A 20,201-nucleotide genomic window follows, 5' to 3' on the forward strand; every position below is an offset into this window, starting at 1 on the left:
TTCCATATTAAAATGTGAATATTTGTTAAGGCTATTCATAAGCCAAAATTATATGGTCATTGTCAATGTACATAATGGGAGGAGCTATGTAAGGAGCGAAACAGACCACCCTTTTGCACTGCCTTCTGGGTGGCTTGGCAGCTCAGTGATTACATGCTGCATGCTCCCAAGCTGCCTGGCCACTTCATGACACTCCAGCCACACACTGCTGGGATGTCATGAAGGCAGCTTCTGGCCATGGCACAGGCAGAAAAGCAGGCTTTTTGCTGCCGGAAAAAGGAGTGGATTTTGCCACTCCTTTTTCAGGCGGCTGCAAGGCAGATTGGGGCCATGGTATGTGGTTGCCAATCTGCCTTTGGAAATGGTGGATGAAAGCCACCCCTTCTGGCCATCTATTTCATCCCTAAGTGTCTCTCTTATTGCTTGTAATTCCAGCAAACTGCAAATTCCTCTGAACACTGCAGCCCACTGCCACTAGCTACCTGAATCTTTTCTTCTGCAAAGCAACACTGCACCATCTTGAACACATCCAATCACATTTGATTTCAGAAGTTAACCATGGTTGGGGCAAGTTAGTTTTCAAGGATCTATGTCTAAGTTGGGCTAGGAAAGAATTCTGCCTGAAACTCTGGGGCTGCTGATCACAGGTGAAAATTCTGGGCAAGATGTGCCAATAGTCAGACTCAGTATAAGGCACCTTCCTATTTTCCTAGGTGACCAGTGATGGTATTTCTTCACAATATGGAAACGAAAAAGGAAGAGAAGGGCTGGTGGAGATCAGATCATGGCCTGTCACTGTCAATAAACTCAAGCAACTTCTTGATGGACATGCCTTTTCAGAAATGTTAGGAAAGAGTTCCCAATCAACTATATATAGCACAGACTGCTCAATATCTTAGCACTAGGACCTTCTCTGGTTTGCATCTATCTCAAATCTAGTGAGTTGTGTGGAGGAAAAACTGGGAATGCTTCTACACGGGCTTGAGAAAGAAAATACTTAGATCAGGGATGGGCAGTGAAGCTTATGGGCTGCAACTTCATTCAGAGTAATTTTTTGGCCCTCAGGGAAGCCTAAAAACATGACAAAAATGCCCCCATAGCCCATACAAAACATGAGGGGACACATTTCTCCTAGAGGGTTAATATGGCCCTTTAGCATCCTACAGTTGCCATCCATGGCTTAGATCATATTTATTTTGCTGTGGGAGGGATATAAAAGACTGTCGGTGTACAGGCCACTTTTATGATATTCAGGGGTTGGACCATATTCACATGTGCTGAGGCACCACACTCTAGTGTCATAACCACTCTCCACTGCAACATCAACACCATTCTTCAATGATGTCACCATGCTTCTGCTATGCATGTGCACACTATCCTGCATGTACTTCTATGATGGTAGATGATGTAGGTATTTTAATGATACTATCAATGACACCACATCATAAAGAGCAAGGGAGTCCTGGTCACTTCACTGTGAACACATTTCTCATTTAGAGAGTTCTCCCTCTTCTTTTAATGTCACAGTTACTGTAATATAGCATTAAAAAAACAAAGAAATATGCAGCTGATAAACTTAGGCTAATATTTTATATATATATATAATATATATATATAATTATATATATTTATAATTCCCCACCCCATACGAAAGTCTGTAAAAGTCGGTGTTGCAGTGTGAAAGCTTCTTTTGAGAAGAGGAGTTTAAACAATGTACCTCACTCTTTAAAAAATAAAAGGAAAGAGAAACAACCTAAACCATGTAGGTGCGTCCCCCCTTATTTCTACAGTGTTGTGTCTAAATGTTGTGCTGGCTTGTAAAAGGAACTGGTATGCAAGTCCTTCTTGTCTTCAAATACTGCTCAGAATTCTATCATTGTCATTGGCTCGTTTCTAGGATTCTGCTGTTCTCTTCCTCCTTAGGCTTCCCTTTTTCCTCTTCCTCCTCTTTAATGGCCTCAATTTGTTCAGAGGACTGGTGTAATGTGGCTGGTTGCTCCAGAGCTTGCTTTTCTGTCCCAACTCTCCTCTCTTCCTCCTCAATGACTTTCTTCCACATCTGATGGTTCTCAAGCAGGTGCTGAGTTATTTGGCAGTAGATTTTCCTCCTCTTCTTTCCTGTAAAACACCACAGTCATAATCATTGCAAGAAGGCTGCAGTCTGAAGTATACTTATAAGGGTGTAGGCCCCATCAAAGCTAGCCAGTGTGTGTATAGGAGTTTGAGTGTTGGATTAGGACTCTGGGAGACTAGCGTTCAAAACCGTGCTTGGCCATCGAAACCCATTGTCCCAATCTCTCAGCTTCAGAGGAAAGAAACAGCAACTGAATGAAGAACCCTTGCCAGGAAAACACCATGATAGGTTTGAGTTAGGACTGATATACGCTGGAAATGGCTCACAACAATACAAGACCCCATCAAACACGGTGGTGCTTAATGCCAGAGCAGGGGTGAGTGAAGTGTGGCTTATACACACCCTTTTATATCCCCTTATTAAGAGCCCACACACCAACTAAAACAAAAGCCAGTTGCCACTACAATTTGGGGGCACTATTTTGACATGCTGGTCTAAATACCTTAAAGGCCCCATACAGACAGGCCAAAATAAAGCTGCTTCGGGTCACTTTGGAGGTATGCTGTTTAAATGATGCATGTGTCCTAAGAGTCCAGAAGCAGCGCCAAAGCCACAATCCAGTCCTAAAAATTGGAGCACATCTTTGGTGCAGCTTCCAGACTCTTAGGATGCATGCATCATTTAAACAGCATATCTCTAAAGTGACCCAAAGCAGCTTTATTTTGGCAGTCTGTATGGGGCCTAAAGGCACCAGATGCTGGACACATTTCTTGAAAGCTAATCAGGGTCAGCCCTAGTTAGTATTTGGATGGGAGACTGTCAATAAATACCAGGTGCTGTTGACTACATTTCAAAGCATGGAACTTGCAAAACCACCTCTAAGTATTCCTTGCATAAGAAAACCCTGTGAAATTCATGGGGTCATCATAAATTGACAGGTGACTTGAAGGCATGCGTGCGTGCACGCACACACACTTTGTCATTTTTTACTTACATTTGCTGGCAAATCACAGTTAGAGTTGCTGTTGAGGGAGAAGTAAAAAGGAAAGAGATGCCTTATACTGCTACTTTGTTATTGTAGTTGTGTGTTTCCAAGTCATTTCCAACCTACTGTGACTCTAAGGCGAACTTATCATGGGGTTTTCCTGGCAAGTTTCTTTAGAGGGGGTTTGCCATTGCCATCCTCTGAAGCTGAGAAAGTATGACTTGTTCAAGGTTGCCCAGAGGATTTCATGGCCAAGCAGGGATTTGAACCCTATTTTCGATAGTCATAGTCCAACACTCAAACCACTATACCACACTGGTATAGGGAAACTAGCATGCTCTCTTTCCAGCACTGTTGTATATAGCTGGTTCTGAAGACTCACAGCTAAGCATTCAAGAAGAAAATAGTGCTATACTGCAGATCCAGCAGTGCAGTGGAGGCATTTTCACCTTTGCCTTCTCCTGGGGTGGGAAGTGTTGCATCACTGCCACTGGGTCCTTCCCTACTTGGATGCTGTTCTCCTTTTCTTGCCTACTAAGGGGTTGTGTATCTTTAATGTCCCACATGGTTTGGGTCCAGGTTGCCTACAGGATCACCTCCTCACACCCAGTACATTCAGGTCCTCTGGTGAACAATTACTCCAGACAGCCAGGACTAGGTTTGCAGCTTTCAGCTAGATGACTTTTTCTGCAGACTTCGGCGGGATACAGACGGGCAAAAAGGGGTGTATTCATGACGTCATGAAGGTAGAGCCTTCAGACGGGCCTTACCTGAATGCTGCCATGAACACGCCCCCCGCATGCCCCAAGCGGGAAGAAGCGGCATTAAAAAGGTGCTGCTTTTCTCCGCTTCTTTTCCGTTTGATGCGCAGCTGCGCAGCTCCGTCTGTAAGCTGCTGCACCGGTACGCCAGAATTGCTACGCCGCTAATTTAAGTTGCCCATTTAAAAGCTCCGTGTCTGCTGCGTCGCATAATGAGTCGGGGTCCTGGAACATGCACAGTTTGCAGTCAGGCTTTAATTGCAGCGTCAGCTGCCATGCAGGTGTGGAAGCTGCAGCACAGCTGCAGCGCATTTTAAGACTCGTAACCCTAACCCTAACCCTAACCCTAACCCTAACCCTAACCCTAACCCTAACCCTAGAGCAACATGTACGTATGCGCTGCTTGGAAAGTTTGGACTTTAAAGTGAACCCCTACACACATTCCTGTGCCATTTTCACCTAACAATAAAAAACGCTAAAACTGTAAATATTTACATATATACAAGGGAGGTGATGGGGGATGGCAGGGGGACAGCGGTGGCAGCGGAGACAGCTGTAGCTGTGCATTGCAGATTCAGCAGGAGCGCGGGGACCAAAGGAGAGGAGGCATCCATGATGCTGGTGACACTGGCAAAGTGCAAGAGGACAAGGATGCCAACACCAGCTGATCACCAGCTGGCAGGAGACCACCATTGTTCTTGGGCAGAGCGGGGAAAAAAGTTTTAAAGGGGCTTGGGCACTTTAAATGTGCCCATAGGCTTTCTGCCGCCGCTGTTTAGCGCTGCAGCTGTGCAGCTGCGCATCCGCCAGCCGGCAAAGGAAAAAAAAAGCCCCGTTTTTGGCCGCCCGTGAGGAAGCTGCCTCTCTCTTTGCAGCGTCCTCCGAGGCGGCGGTTTGGAAACTGCGGGTCAGAAATGGCCCCAGGTGAGGCATCTTCACTGACCCCCATGTGGAAGCCCCATCTCCTGAGCCACGCCCCCGGGGCGGGCAGTCTGGAGGCTCCGTATTCAGCAGAATACACCTCCAAGACGTCTTCCCCTGCCCGTTTGTATCCCGCCTTCCTTAGACTGTGGAACTACTTGCTGGAACAGATTAGACAGCTGTATACACTGTCTAAATTTAGAACAGCACTGAAAACGAATCTTTTCTGGCAGGCCTATCCAGGTGCTTTTGAAAACTGTAAATTTTAAACAATGAATTTTAAATGTAGATTGTTAAATACGTATGTGTCTTGTTTGTTCTTTTAAACTGTTTTATGTTTTAACTGAAGTTGGCAAGTCACACTCTCAGCCCCAGAAATAGGTTCTCCTTAGAGTTGCCACAAGTCGGAAATTACTTGAAGGCACACAACAATTGTCCAGACAGAGATACAGACAATATTTTGATATATTACAGGAAGTCTTGAGTATCTCAGTTTAATCATGCATGTTAGAAGGAAAAACCCTCTCTAATACTTTCCTGTTTCCTCTTATGGTTTGCCCTTAATTCGCAGCATTTCAACAATTAAAATTGTTTGCTGCAAATCAATCAACTAAAGGATCAATTGATTAATCTACCTTTTGAGAAGATTAATAGCTTTATGCACTAAAAATAATCCCACACCTTTTCTAGGATTACCATCTTGGGATCAGACCATGCAGGAGTGGCTCTCACACCACAGATGCAATGCAGGAACTGAGCTTCAGATATGCTTAGCTGAAGTTCTCAGTTAAGATTGTTAACACTTAAAGAGCAAAATTCTGCCCCCTGCCCCACCATTCTCTCATGATCCATCCTTAGCAGCTGCTACAAACATGAATGATAAACCTCTTCAGGAGTTTTAATGAAGGGGTGGGTATGGGGAGAAGGGGAAAATGACGTACAGGAATGTTTTGTCCCAAAGAAATGTGTGCATAGATTAGTGTTTCCAGGTGGCCTAAAGTAAGTGTGTGCCGGGAGCCAAATTGTTGAGTCCTTCAATCTTTTCAACTGCAAACAAAGAGCTTTTCACTGTGGCACAGCCCAAATCCACTTCAATCCTTCATTAGAAAGCTTTCAGTTCCCTGTAGGAAACCTTCAGGTTTAATCAGAAGAAACCTCTATTCCATAGTAGTGCTCCATGTCAGAACATTTTCTCCCTGGTCTCCTGGGAGATACCCCCCTCCCAAATCTTGCAGTTCTCCACAGAGGTCAATAGAGCATTTATCATGATTTGAAATTCTGCTAGAAACCACTACAGACCTAATCAGGTTAAACACTGCAACCTGTAACCTGATTCCTGAAACTCTGGAGCAATTGCTTTAAGATCACAGAGGCATAGTGCAGTGCTCAAACCACTACACCATGCTGGCTTTCTAAGTATTTATTAGGGTAGGCAAAGGATAGACTTCTGTGGAAGATGAAGGACAAAAAATTGCCCTCTCTTGAGAGAAGCTAACTGTGTTAGGCAGCTAAATCTTGCTTCAACACTGGCAATGTGACATTATCTAGGGCAGGGAGGATCCGGCTGTCCGAGAAGGTCCAGTCTGGCTTTTTACCATCTGCTCCACACCATGCCAGTGGGTTGGCAAATCCACTTCCAGTTGTCATCTGGACGTTGAAACTCCAACCAGTATCTGTCATCTAAGATGGTTGCCACACACACAGCCTCATGACAATGGTGGCTTGGATAATTAGGATTAACCGTCTGTTAATTGCTGGGCAAAATATTTTGCCTGAGATGGTTTCTTCACTCTGGCTAATAAGTGAGCTCGCCTAACAGTAAGTAGAAATCAATAAAGGGTGTGCCGGGAAACAATGTGAAACAGAACCGCTAACAGTTTACAGCAAGAGTATGGGAACTTTTTCAGCCTGGTATCAGAAGATATCCAAGGGGTTAAACCCTAGTCCCTGAAATAGTTTCAGCACCTTGAAAATATCCTTTCATCTCCCAGATGACAACCTGCAAAGGATTTGCCAACCCACTGACTTGGAAGCCATCAGCCACCACTGAATTCAACACAGGTCTGTGCTATATGGTGACAAGGGTGCCCTTTCTCACTGTAAATCTTGGAAAAGCAGCAATCACCAAACAGGAGGGCAGTGTGGTGTGTGTGAGAGAAAGTTCTCCATTTCTGATAACTTCCCAATACAGCTCACCTGCTCAGAACTGCAGCTGAACTGTAGGAAAAGGACCAAAACAATGCCAACATTCAGGAATACATGTAGGCTGCCATTCTCATGTTTGTGTGGTGTAAAATAATAATAATAATAATAATAATAATAATAATAATAATAATAATAATATTTATATCCCGCCCCTTGAGGTCAATCGAGGCGGCTAACAACAATAAAATACAATACATTGTAGATCAAAATTCCCTGGCAGAGGTGTGTGTGTGTAGACCTATGTGCATCATGAAGTTGTTTAGTTTGAACTCCCATAATCCTCAGCCAGCATGGTCAATGATCAGGAGTAATGGAAACTGTAGTAAAATAATGTGGAGAACCAAAGGTTTTTACCTCTAAAAATGTCACCCACCTGCTGTAAGCCCAAAATGGGCCTTCAGTTTAAAGTTGTGGTTGGAGAAGCATTTGTCAAAAGTCTGAGACCAGCCCTAAGTTCCCCCAAGGAACATCTTTTTAATTGGCTATCATGGCAAGGGCTCACTGGTTCTGCCAAACTTTCCAGGTTATCCACTTGATAATTCTAGCTATCTGATGCAGGTTAAATCATATACCTAGATCCCATCAGAAATGAGGACATTTGTCCTTTCTGCTCTCCAAGGCATACCAGAAGTAGAATTAACAGACGTTTTAAGTCCCATTGAGAGATTATCTAATGGGAATGCCTGACTGAGCCTGCAAGAGGCGAGAGCATGTTTTATAGCTACATTTTTTTAAAGTTTAAGAAGGAGGTACCATAAGCTACCTCAAAAGAGAAGAGCCTGGAAAAGTGAATGTTTTGGCACTACAGCTCCCACAACTCTTCCCAGCTCTGCAAAAGAGAGTTGTATTCAAGCTTTGCTGCTGAAGCCATAAGGCCACTCAAAATGGCTCCAAAAAACAATGTTAGTCCTGCCGAAGGCTTGTGAGAGGAACATATTTATTTCACACAGGGCTACTTTTCAAGAAGGGGAAAAACAGAGTAAGAAGAAAACAATATAAAAATAAAATAAAGTAGAAATAAATGGGATGATGGTTTTGTCCATCCCCATGGAGTATGCTTTAGAAAAATTACCCTTTTTGGACTATATCCCCTCCCACCACCCAAGATGATTGTAAGAGGCAAATTAATGAAATCTAAGTACTGGGGAAACTGGCGTGTTCCTTTACTGAAAATTGATGGCTTCCTGGGTACTGAATTCACTCTGGGTTGCACTCTGAACTTTAGAGGAGAAAACCATGCTGCTGAACCCTATCCTTCAAATAGCTTAATCAACTTACATAGTTCATTTAAAGTAGATTTATTGCCTATCTGGCACTAGACATCACTGGTACAGGTCAGAGGGTGGGAGGTCTTTGCAGTAACAGTCAGGCTCATATTGCAAAGGAATCATGACGGCAGGAAAAAGACACCTTTTCAATCTTCTCAATTCTACCAATTTTCTGATTAAAATTTCCACCCAGAGCTCTTTGTACCTACGTGACTTTCCTCTTCAGAGAAACCAGCAACTTGAGGGGGGGTGGATGGGAGGAATTATGATTAGGGAAACCAGTGCAGTGAGGGGTGGGAGTGTTGTGAAAGGGTTAAACCTTGCCTTTGGGAAAACAGATAAAGCAATCCTGGAATCCATGCTATTATTTTAGAATGTGCTTACACGCGCGCGAACAGAAAACATACTTGATTCTGGATTGTCACAGGTGTCCATATCTGCTGAATCTTCCTCATCTGGTTCATCTGTATCCCCCAAGTCATCATTGTCTTCTATCCATTTCCCTGGCATTAGCCCTGCTGAATCGTAGGAATTACACAGTGGTCCGACAATGTGAGTGATGAAGGATTCCTGAAGGTTTGCCAACTGAGGAGCAGAGCGATCCATGAATGGGCTGATTGGGAGGCCTAAACTGGCTTCTTCATCACCCTTAGAAAGGAGGAGAAACCATACTATAATCTCATTTATGCTGGCTTCCAGTCCATTTCCAGACTCAAATTCAAGTACTTGCATTTTAACATTTGTGTTAAATAAAATGTTAAATAACAAAGTAACTTGGGGCCTTCCAGATGTTGATGGACAGCAACTTCCATCTGCCTTAGCCCTGAATAGCCAATGGTGAGGAATGCAAACAACTGCACACAGCATCATCTGGAGGCTTGCACTTTGGCTATCCTGCCCAAAGGGGATGGAACAAATATTTGAAAAGCATTTTTTTAAAAAGTGTTTGAAAAGCATGCTTCTTGAGTGCTGGAAAGACCTGATGAGAAGACTCTTGGACTGAAAGAATCTTCAGAGTTTGGGGTTTATTTTGTGCAAAATTCACAAATGGTCTTTTGTGCAAAAAACAGCAATTTCTGTTCAAGAGAAAGTATTTATCATGTTTTATTATGTTTCTGTGCAGAAAATGTTGTTTCTTGCACAGAAAGAGCTGTCGTTGGGGGCTTATTCGGTGCAGAACTTGCACATGGCTTTCTGTACAGAAAACAGCATGTTCTGCAAAGGAACCGGCACTTTCTGCACAGAAATTAATATTTTATTAAAATATGTCATTATTTCCTATGCAGAAATTACTACCTCTTGCCCTGAAAATGCTGTTTTCTATACAAAATAAGCAGATACAAATTTTGTGCAGAAAAAAAATCCCCAACGATTGCAGAGAAATTAGGATTAAGAAGGAAGAGATCAGATCAATCTTTGAAATTAGCAAATTTTTAATCCCTGTTTAGAAAGGGTCAATGAATGTAGGCCAATTGCTATATCTATGCAACACCCCTGCTGAGATGTACATGGATAGGCTCAAAATTGAACCAATTTTGACACTCTGGCCTAGGAGAGAAAGGGTTCCTTATTAAGCAATTGAATACTGAATACCACCCCAGACAAGGTTCTATCTCCCTCAGCTTGCCTTGCAGTTGATAAACAATGTGTTACAGTCAGAGAATGTCACTGATAGAAAATGTCACCTTTGGAGCAAGGGTGATCCATTTAATGCCTTTCTTAAGTTTGTACTTGTCTGAGCCATTAACCATCCTTGGATATATCAAGTAATGGGTAATGCAACCCAGGAAATCTAGGTGGACACTCTTTATCTGAAGAAGTTCCTTTGTCTGAGAGAGCTTGCTGATGTCATGTTCATTTCCCCCCTGTGTAAGATGCTTTAAAGTGGAATCCAAATTGAAAGCTAGTACTTTGGGCTAAGAGGTCTACTTGAACCCTCAGGATTTGGGATTTTGGCCAGAGAATCTCATTAGCTTATTCTCTTTCTCAAAATCCTTGCTCTGTCACAGAGAATCTTGGATAGGTTGTCCAATAAGACTAAGGAAAGGTCTCTTCTTAATATCTGAAATCTATCTTCTGGGGAGTATTTCTCCTGTTGCAGTTCCTCAAAATTGCCCGTTCTTTCTCTGGTGTGAGTGTGGTTTAGAGACAGTATTATACTGGCCCCACTTGTAAGCCTCTTTCTCTCATCTTTACCTCCTATTAAGCAACCCCTACAGCTTCAAATTGCTTTTAATTCCAAACCCCCATAGCCCTGAAAGTTTACTATTCCTCATGTACTTTTGTCATCTGTGGAGCTCTCTTTATAGATTTCTGAGTATACATAATCAGGGATCTTATAACTTTGGCAAATAAGCAATTTGGATACAAAATACCTGGCAGCACCAATTCCCATGGGGAAAGAAAACTGGTATGTTGTTGTCTCTATAGATGTTCTTGGCAGGGAGGAGGGTGTTAACAATTTGTTTTAAATTTGTCACGATTGGGAATTTGGAGATGCAACTCTTTGTTTTTGGTAGCTGTTGGAGCTTTCTATTGAAAATACATGTAACTGTGTAACTAGTGATGAAATAATAAATGTCATCTGAAGAACAAAACAGCAAGTGTTGTGGAAACATATTGATTTTTCATCCACAAATTGTATTGATTATACATATAATTACCATGCTTTTAAAAGAACAGCTAGTCACTCTAGCAGCAAACCAGGAATGGAGCAGATTACTGTAGCAATCTGTACCCATGCTAAAGGGACAGAATGCATTAGAAACATAATGATGTATACCCATGCACCCAAACTGTTAAATCAAATTAATCAATTTGAACCATGCCTGAAGGTCTAGAAAAGCTCTAGTGGATTAATTGTCATGATATTTCCTATAATTTCCTACAGTTATTCTTAAATTTTATTTCATTATTTCTTCATTTATTTTTCATGGCTTTACTGGGCTGTGACAAATAGATCTCATATTCATCTGCTCCATCGTTCCGTTTATCATAGCCCTAAGAATGCCTTGTAGGGGAACTTGAGGGAAAAGAAATGAGCGTGAAACCAGTTAGGCATTAAACAGTTAGTGTGAATTCAAGATAGTTAGGAGAAAGGGGATAGGTGAGCAGTTCTGTCCAGTCCAGGGAAATGTTACAAAGGATACAACTGCAACAGAATAAAATGACTGTAGTGACTATATACAGGGGCAGCCTTGTTGGCTATGCAGGATTGATGCACAGAAAGGCCTCATCTATTCTTAAGTACTGGGGAAAGGGCAAGGGTAGAAGCTAATGGACTGGGACTTCCTCTATCAATTTTTAATCCTCACCGAAGTTAAAGCCAAGTTTTATCTGTCATAACACCAGAACATATCTCCAGATATGTCAGTGCAAAAGCTTCTTGAGAGATTCACTGTATTTTACTTACAAATGGCTGGCAGTCTCACATAGGACAGAGGTGGCCTGGATCTCAAAGGGAGTTTACTTTGTTGTTGTCAATGGAGTGTGATATTTTATTACTTGGATTATATTGCCTTGGTCCTCAGTCCCCACGTGGCCTGTTTTTATCAACTCTTCCTCAAGACAGCCTGACATTTTCTTCTCTTGTATGGTTTTTTAACCTCCTTGCCTTTTATCTTTTGGACTTTGTTGTATTTTGAATATAGTGAGTATTTGAAGCATGGTATAGGAAATAAAACATTTACTGTTTAGTGTTTAACCACTAGCTGAGCATATTTGGTACCAGTTCCTCAATCCTAGGGACTTGAAACTATTCGAGTGTGTCCCTTTTTGGAATTACAGTGGGTTCTTAACTGCTGGGGTTTGGTTCCAGGACCTCCCATGGATAACAAACCTGTGGATGCTCATGTCCCATTAAATATACAGTTGGCCCTCCTTATCTATGGATTTTTTATCCACGGATTCTAGCATCCACGGCTTGAAAATATTCCAAAAAAAAAGTATAAATATCAAGTATCAAACTTTGACTTCCCCATTTTATATATGGGACACCATTTTGCTATGTCATTGTATTTAATGGGACTTGAGCATACATGGATTTTGTTATTCACGGTTGTTCTTGGAACCAAGCCCCAGCGGATAACAAGGGTACACTGTAATGGCATAGCAAAATTATGTCCATTATATAAAATGGAAAATCAAGGTTTACTATCTGGAATTGTAATTTTTTAAAATATTTTCAGTCCATGGATGCTTGAATCTGTGGATAAGGAGGGCCAACTGTACCTTATTTCCCTTAAGATAACCCAAAGTGGGTTGATGAGCAGGGATAAAGTAAGCTACGCCTCTTTCTTTTCTCTGTGAACCCCATCCTTCCCATGGCTCGCCACATTTCTCCTAACCTGATCCCCATTTGGCCTCTCCCTGTCTCCCTGCTTCCCTTCCTCTGTTCCCTCTGGAACTGCCGGTCTGCTGCCCCTAAAGCAGCACCAATCCACGACCTTTTTCTCTCTAAATCCTTTAACCTCCTCGCTCTCACCGAAACCTGGCTCCCAGCCCATGATACTACAACCTCCGCTGCCCTTTCTTTTGGTGGTCTCTCCTTCACCCACACAAGCCGCCCTGAGGGTCGAGGAGGAGGGGTTGGTATCTTGCTATCTAACTCCTGCCAGTTTCAAGTTCTATCTTTTCCCCCCAGCTATCATTTCTCTTCTTTTGAGTTTCATCCTATTAGACTCTTTTCTCCTCTACAGCTCCGGGTCGCAGTTATTTATCGCCCTCCTGGCTCTGCCACCCAGTTTCTCTCAGACTTTGAATCATGGCTGACATTCTTTCTTTCAGATTCAGTCCCCACTCTGATCCTAGGTGACTTCAATATCCACGTTGATGATTCCAATAACCCTACAACATCTCGCTTTAACTGTCTGCTAGCTTCTTTTGGCCTCCAACCACATTCCAACTCTTCAACTCATTCTCTTGGTCACTGTCTTGACCTAGTTCTTGCTGCAAACTGCGCCATTTCTGACTACCTGGCACTTGACTTTCCACTATCTGATCATCATTTAATCTCCTTTGCTCTTACTTATACTCCTCCTCCTCACCATACTATTCAACGCCATTTTCGTGATCTTCAGTCTGTTGACTCTAACCATCTTGGTCTGACCCTGGATTCATCTCTCTCTTCCCTAAATCTTGGGGATTCAGCTATGTCTTTATTTAACTCCACTCTGTCCTCGACTCTTGACCATTTTGCCCCTGTCTCTGTACGCACTTCTTCCTCTAAGACTAGGCCTCAGCCCTGGCTTACCCCCAACATTAAGTTTCTCCGGTCCTGCTCTAGAGCGGCCGAACGTCTTTGGAGAAAGTCCAAAGAGTGGGCTGATTTTATCCATTTCAAATTTGTTCTTTCTTCCTTCTCACGCGCCCTGCCTATAGCAAAACAGAATTATTACAAATCATTGATCTCCGCCAATGAGAGGAGCCCGCAGCGTTTGTTCTCCACCTTCAACACTTTGCTTAAACCTCCCTCTCCTCCTGTCTCTTCATCATTCTCTCCTAATGACTTTGCTAATTATTTCATCTCTAAGATTTCCACTATTCGCTCTGAGATAGTCCCCCCCGATTCTTCTTCTGCTCTTAATCTTTTATCGCCCTCACCTAACAAATTTTCTGTGTTTCCTCCTGCCTCTTTGGATGAACTCTCTACACTTCTGAACTCTTCCAAACCTGCAACCTGTTCTCTTGATCCAATTCCTACTCGTCTTCTAATCTCTATAGCTCCCTCCTTTCTGCCCTCGCTTCTCCATATCTTCAATCTCTCTCTCTCTACAGGCTCCTTCCCGTCGGACTTCAAACATGCTCTCATTTCCCCAGTTCTGAAAAAAACTTCTCTCGACCCCTCCTCTTTGTCTAGCTATTGTCCGATTTCTCTTCTTCCTTTTCTTTCTAAGGTTTTGGAATGGGTTGTTTATTCTCGCTGTCTTGAGTTTCTTGAAGCCAACTCCATCCTCGATCCCTTTCAGTCTGGTTTCCGCCCAAGGCATTCTACTGAGACAGCTCTCACTAAGATTTCGAATGACCTTTTACAGGCCAAGGCTAATGGCCTTTACTCTGTTCTCATCCTTCTTGATTTGTCTGGTGCCTTTGACACTGTTGATCACTGTCTTCTAGTTGATATTCTTTCTGACCTTGGGTTCTCAGATTCTGTTCTTGACTGGTTTAGATCTTACTTGTCTGGCAGATCTTTTGCAGTAGTTGCAGGGGGTCAGACTTCTTCTCCTGTTCCCTTATCTGTTGGAGTTCCCCTGTTCTGGGTCTCCCCTCTGTTTTCTCTCTACACACTGTCCTTAGGAAAACTCATTAGCGCTCTTGGCTTTTCCTACCATCTGTATGCCGATGACACCCAGCTGTATCTTTCCACCCCTGACCTTTCTCCAAGGCTTGAACAGCAAGTTTCGTCTTGCCTCACAGCTGTCTCGCAGTGGATGCGCTATCGGCGTTTGAAGCTCAACATGTCCAAGACTGAGCTTCTTGTCTTTCCTCCTAAGCCCACCCTTCAACACTCCTTTTCTGTCTCTGTGGACAACATTTCTATTCAACCCGTCCTGCAAGCCTGCAGTCTTGGTTTTATCTTTGACTCTTCTTTGTCGTGTATCCCTCAGATCCAGACCACGGCCAAGGCTTGTAGATTCTTTTTGTACAATATTGCCAAAATCCGACCATATCTCTCCTCCTCTACTGCCAAGATCCTGGTCTATGCCCTAGTGATCTCACGACTTGATTACTGTAACGTCCTCCTGGCTGGGCTTCCTCTTTCTCACCTCCGTCCTTTAATCTCTGTCCAGCATTCAGCTGCACGCATTATCACTTCCACCCACCGCTCTGACCACATCTCTCCTGTGTTGGCATCCCTTCACTGGCTCCCCCTCCCTTTCCGCATTCAGTATAAGCTCCTGCTGTCGACATTTAAAGCCCTCCATGGACTGGCCCCTCCTTACTTATCAGACCTTCTTTCTCCTCACCTTCCCACCAGGGCCCTCCATTCTGGTAGTCAAGGTCTGCTGTCCCAGCCCAGGATTTCCTCTGCCCCATCCCGGATTCGCCCCTTTTCACTTGCTGCCCCTCACTCCTGGAACCTTCTTCCCCCACAAGCAAGAGCCATCACTTCTTTAACCAGCTTCAAAACGGAGTTGAAAACCATCCTGTTCAGAGAAGCCTTCCCAAGCATTGCATAATTGTTGCTTACTATTTGATGTTCTTTTGGTGCCTGTTTATCAAACCATTTCCTGTATTGCTATGTACTGTATATGCATTATCCTACTTGAGAGTATGTATTTTCCCTGGAAGATTAACCATCCATTATGAAACCAAGCCCTCCCTCCAGTCCATCTGCCTTGGTCCAGGCCTCGGAGGTAGAGAGGAACTGCTGGACCTCTTACCCTTTCCCTCCACCACTCCCTTCTCCTTCTGTGTCATGTCTTTTTAGATTGTAAGCCCGAGGGCAGGGATCCGTCTAGCTAAAAATATTGCATGTACAGCGCTGTGTAAATTTACAGCGCTTCATAAATAAAGGTTAATAATAATAATAATAAGTAAAAGTGCCAGGGTAAAAAAAGGTAAGCTGGAAGTGGAATCTGTTACATAACCTCCATCTAATTACTTGTTATCAGACACCTACTTGGATAATGTAACTCTTCCCCTATCCTTTAGATGTGTATCATTCCAAAACTGGATTTGCAGGATTTCTTAGCCCTCCAGAACCAATTCAAGGAAGGGGTACAGGCAGCCCCTTCCTTGAGAGCATTTCCAACTCTGGTGTGTACTGGAAGAGGCAATTTCATCAGCCTGGCTTCAACATTCACACTCTGATTTTTTGTTTAGAGCTTGTAAAATATAATATAGCTAGATATTGTATTTTATTAGATATTATATCTAATATAAATAAATATTAATGATGTCCCATACAGCTAGCAGGCAATTAAGTATATATTGGCATATTCTGAACCATCTCAACAGGTTCCTATAATTTTTCCAGGGTAGCTCCCATGTAGAGTTACAGAAATCCAGAGGTATGAATCACATGGCCCATAGAATGAATACAACCCCTAAGAGTGTATTTTTCCAGCCCCCTGTCCGCCTCCATTTTGGGTTGGATGGGAAATTCATGCCTCCAGAAATTTCCTAGGGGTACAATTTTTCCTGTAAAGCAACTGCCTCCCCCCTCAGATGAAACTGGGATGTGAATAAACATGTTTAGGAGAAGGGAGCCACTGATGTTGCAGTCCACATGGATGAAACACGCTCCTAGCCATGACTGCCACTGATGGCGAGTGAAGAGGTAGATAAGACTGAAAAAATGATATTAAAAAACAGAGACCTTCAACAAAACAGTTCAGTATGTAACAGCAATATAGCTTTACAAACATGACACTGATTTTGTCTGCTCATGTTAATCTGGTTTCCTGAATTAATTTGTTTTTGTTATGACACATAGCCATTTCCATTCTCAAAACATCTGAGAGTAGAGGAATGCAGAATTAAAACATCTGAGTTATTTAACAAAACACTTAACATATGTTATTTTCTGTTGCTCTTCTCAGTCATGATGGCTATTACCTGTTCATAGAATTCATTAACAATGCCCTCTGTCCACTTTAGATGCAAGTCTTTATGCTTTGCTGGCCCATTGATGTCAGCCAGTTTGATGCACATTTGACAAACCAGCAAGCGGTCATTTTCATTCGTCCAGTCGATGCCAACATCATCATTAACCTGGCAGATAGATATTAGTTGAGTAAACAGTCTGATGTTTGCATCAAAGAGTAATGCATCAAACAAAATACATATTTTAAAAGACAGATGTGATAGCAGGGGAAAAAAAACCTTGTCCTATAGGAATTGTTATTTATGTATCCTTTATATTATCATTCCATATATGATAGTTCTCTTACATACGCATTTGAAGCTTAACTTGTCTTTGTGAAAGCTCTCACCAATGTCTCTTACTAAGGCTCTGGCTCCAAAACTCTATGAAATCTTGAACCTATCACTCTTAGGGGCGAAACAGACTGCCTCAAAGTTGCTGCTTGCCGCTGCCCCTTTGAGCACCAGATTAGGATTGCAGCAACTACACGCCACGGCCCTGATCTGGCATTTTTCCAGGCCAAAAAAAGTGGTAAAATGCCGCTTCTTTTCAGCCTGGAAAAAGGGTGCCACTGCCACTGCGGCAACATTTTTTGGAGCTCCTTTTGATGTGCAGTGTGTGAATGCCATGCTAAAGGAGCACCGCAATGCCGCCTGCTGTGCAGTCTGGCAGGCAACATGATGCTGGCATCGGGGCATGCCCTCACACCACCCTAATGCGGGCACTTACTGCCTGTCTATACAGCCGCTTAGTCTTGTAGGCAGGAAGATATCCTTGGCTCTAAAATGGCCAGCAACTTTGAGACAATTCTGACTGAGATCCTAGATCATATTTGCTTTGTGTAAGTTTGCACTCACGTAGGTCTAATTTGCACTACAGAAATAATGCAGTTTGACACTTCTTTAACTGCCAAGGCTCAATGCTATGGAATCCTGGGATTTGTAATTTGTTGTGGCACCAGAATTCTCTGACAAGAAGGTGAAATATCTCACAAAACTACAAACCCCCAAATCCCATAACACTGATCCATGGCAGCTAAAACAGTGACAAATTGCATTTTTTTTTTCCACAGTGCAGATTGGATCATAGTTACAGGATACTGGCATTATATCAGCCTTCTGCTGAATGTTGACACTGTATAATTCACTATTCACTGACCCAAGTTCCTGCTTACTATTGTGCAATGTCCTATTGTGCAATGGAGAATGAAAGTGTCTGTTTCTTCAATCCCAGAGATTCAAGTGACATACTGTGGGTACTCATAAACAATTATGGGTCATCTAAGAATGAACAACTGTCTCTTGATATTCTCAACTAGAGCAAACTCTTCCAATTACTTGTTTGCTGGGGAAATACCATCCACTGAGGGCCAGACCTTTGCCATCTGTCCACCACAGTACTGAGGAATTAATCCAGCTCTGGAGCTCTATAGCACAGTTCTTTTCTATTTTACTGCAAAAATATTTTTTTCCATTTCTTGCATGCTTCTCTTCAAGACTCAGAGAGGTATGGAAAGATAAATGTTGTTTTAGTTCATTTCTGATAAGGATGTATCAAAACTGGCAAATGTCTTGATTTGTGGGATAGAAAGAACTTGAAATTTATAAAATCTCATTGTGGAGGATGCTTTTCACTTATGTTTATTTTTTTTTACCTCAGTTTAAATAAAAATTGCATAGATCAATCAACAGGAAAGAGCTGTCAAGAAAACAATACAACAGTCAAATATAAATTTTTGACTTTAGTTTCCAAAATTACATATAGATGTAGGAGGAACTGAAATTGACAGCTTTAATCACCAAGCCTCAGGTTTTAAGTGCTTAATTCTTAAAAGACTCTGCCTTTTCAACTATGATATTCCTTTAATTGGGGCTCCTACTTCCTTTTAGGGGATGGGGGATTGCATCTAATCTTAACACCCTTATGCTAACAACATAAAATATGGTCCTCTCCATGAAAGCAACTGTTGTAGCCACTGAATCTGGCTAGTGAAAATTTTGAAATTTCAAATTCAGGAAGGAAAAAATTCAAGATTTAAACAGTTCTACAGTACAGTGTAGAAAATGAAAATGTCAAACATTCCAGATAAGGTCAGTTTTCCCAAATTAGGGAAGAATTCACAGCATGTAGGGAGGCTTAAACTTGAGGTGCAATCTTTCAGATGTTGAATTTGAACTCCCACCATTCATAAGCATTTACCACACCTGCTAGGTGATTTGGGTTAATACTTATTTTCCATCCCATTGTCCCCAAAGAAATTCCTCCTATCCTGCTATTAGTCTTGGAATTTGTGCAGCTTGGGTTCAGGTCATGGCCTTGCAATGCCATGTGGTAAAGCCATCATGCTCCAGTGCCCCTGCTTTCTAAGCCTTGGCTATCAAGGTTTAGGATCAAAGAAGATACAGGAGATTGATCTTACCTTGGCATTGAATTTAGCAACGAAGTCAAAGTGCTTCTTCAGATCAGTGGCCAATATTGCCTCAATGACTAAGAAGCGAAAGTGCTTGAATTCCACATGATCGAGGTTGACTAAGAAGTTATATTCTGACCGGGACATGAAGAGGTTCCATGCAGCAGCAGCATGATGGTTCTCCAGAACAGAGCGGTCATTATATAGCACAGCCTAAATAAACAGAGAGAGAGAAAGAGAGAAGAGTTTGAGAAAAACACAAACATAATGAATAGGTTGCTTTTGCTTAGTATACACAGTATGAAGTGGTATGGAAATGAAGCTGTTTTTGTTTTTACCAAAATGTGCATATTTCTTCAGATCTGGGATGGAAGCAAATTGAATAGCATGGGCCCGATACAGACAGCACAGAAGTACTGTCCTCAGGCCAAAACTAGGGCTGTAAAGCATCCACACGCTCCCCAGCCCTAGTTCATATTTTGGAAGCGCGCTGTCCATACAGCGCGTGCGATGATGGAGTCACGCACGCACTGCTTCCATATGGACCAGCGCATGCACTTAAGGGCGCCCTTTCAGTGTCACAGGAAGGAGCTCTGAAATGGAGCTCCTTCTGTGCGCATGCATTGCTGGCATGGTCTCTACATGGCCACGCCAGCGAGGCAAAGTAGAAAAGGGGCCAGGAGGCCCTTTCTCCTTTTCACCATGCCTGTCGGGGTGTCCGTGGTCATGAAGCCCCATGGACACCTCTTTCCAGGCCACAGAGAAGTGGCATTTTGGAAAAGCGCTGGGTTGGGGCCGCAGGGGCTGCCGGTGAGGCTGCCCTGCCTCCAACCCGGCAATAAAAGGGCCAGCTGTGGACCACCCCTTTTCTGCGGTCTGTACCGCGCCACAGTAAGGAAAACTGAAGGCTCTGTTCATTAGCATCCAGCAATCTTCCTTGTCCAATTCATAAAAATCTGAATCTCAGTGTTTAATTATATTACTGCTATT

The 20,201-nt window shown here is 42.8% G+C and overlaps 1 protein-coding gene across 2 annotated transcripts in view; it reads right to left on the reverse strand.

Annotated features, from left to right (window-relative positions):
* Positions 1-1,396: 1,396 nt before the first annotated feature.
* The window catches only part of PDE3A (phosphodiesterase 3A), a 303,372-nt gene continuing 284,567 nt past the window's right edge, over positions 1,397-20,201 (reverse strand). For both annotated transcript variants that reach the window (XM_089527641.1, XM_089527640.1), the window contains 4 exons: positions 19,221-19,424; positions 16,774-16,929; positions 8,622-8,862; positions 1,397-2,118 (listed from right to left, as the gene is read on the reverse strand). In XM_089527641.1, the coding sequence (XP_089383767.1) occupies positions 1,880-2,118; positions 8,622-8,862; positions 16,774-16,929; positions 19,221-19,424 (840 nt within the window). In that variant the 3' untranslated portion in view covers positions 1,397-1,879. The remainder of the gene's footprint in view (positions 2,119-8,621; positions 8,863-16,773; positions 16,930-19,220; positions 19,425-20,201) is intronic.

Source organism: Sceloporus occidentalis, unplaced genomic scaffold (genome assembly GCF_023333645.1).
Source record: "Sceloporus occidentalis isolate IW3139 unplaced genomic scaffold, rSceOcc1.0.p SCAF_5, whole genome shotgun sequence".
Classification (NCBI taxonomy): domain Eukaryota; kingdom Metazoa; phylum Chordata; class Lepidosauria; order Squamata; family Phrynosomatidae; genus Sceloporus; species Sceloporus occidentalis.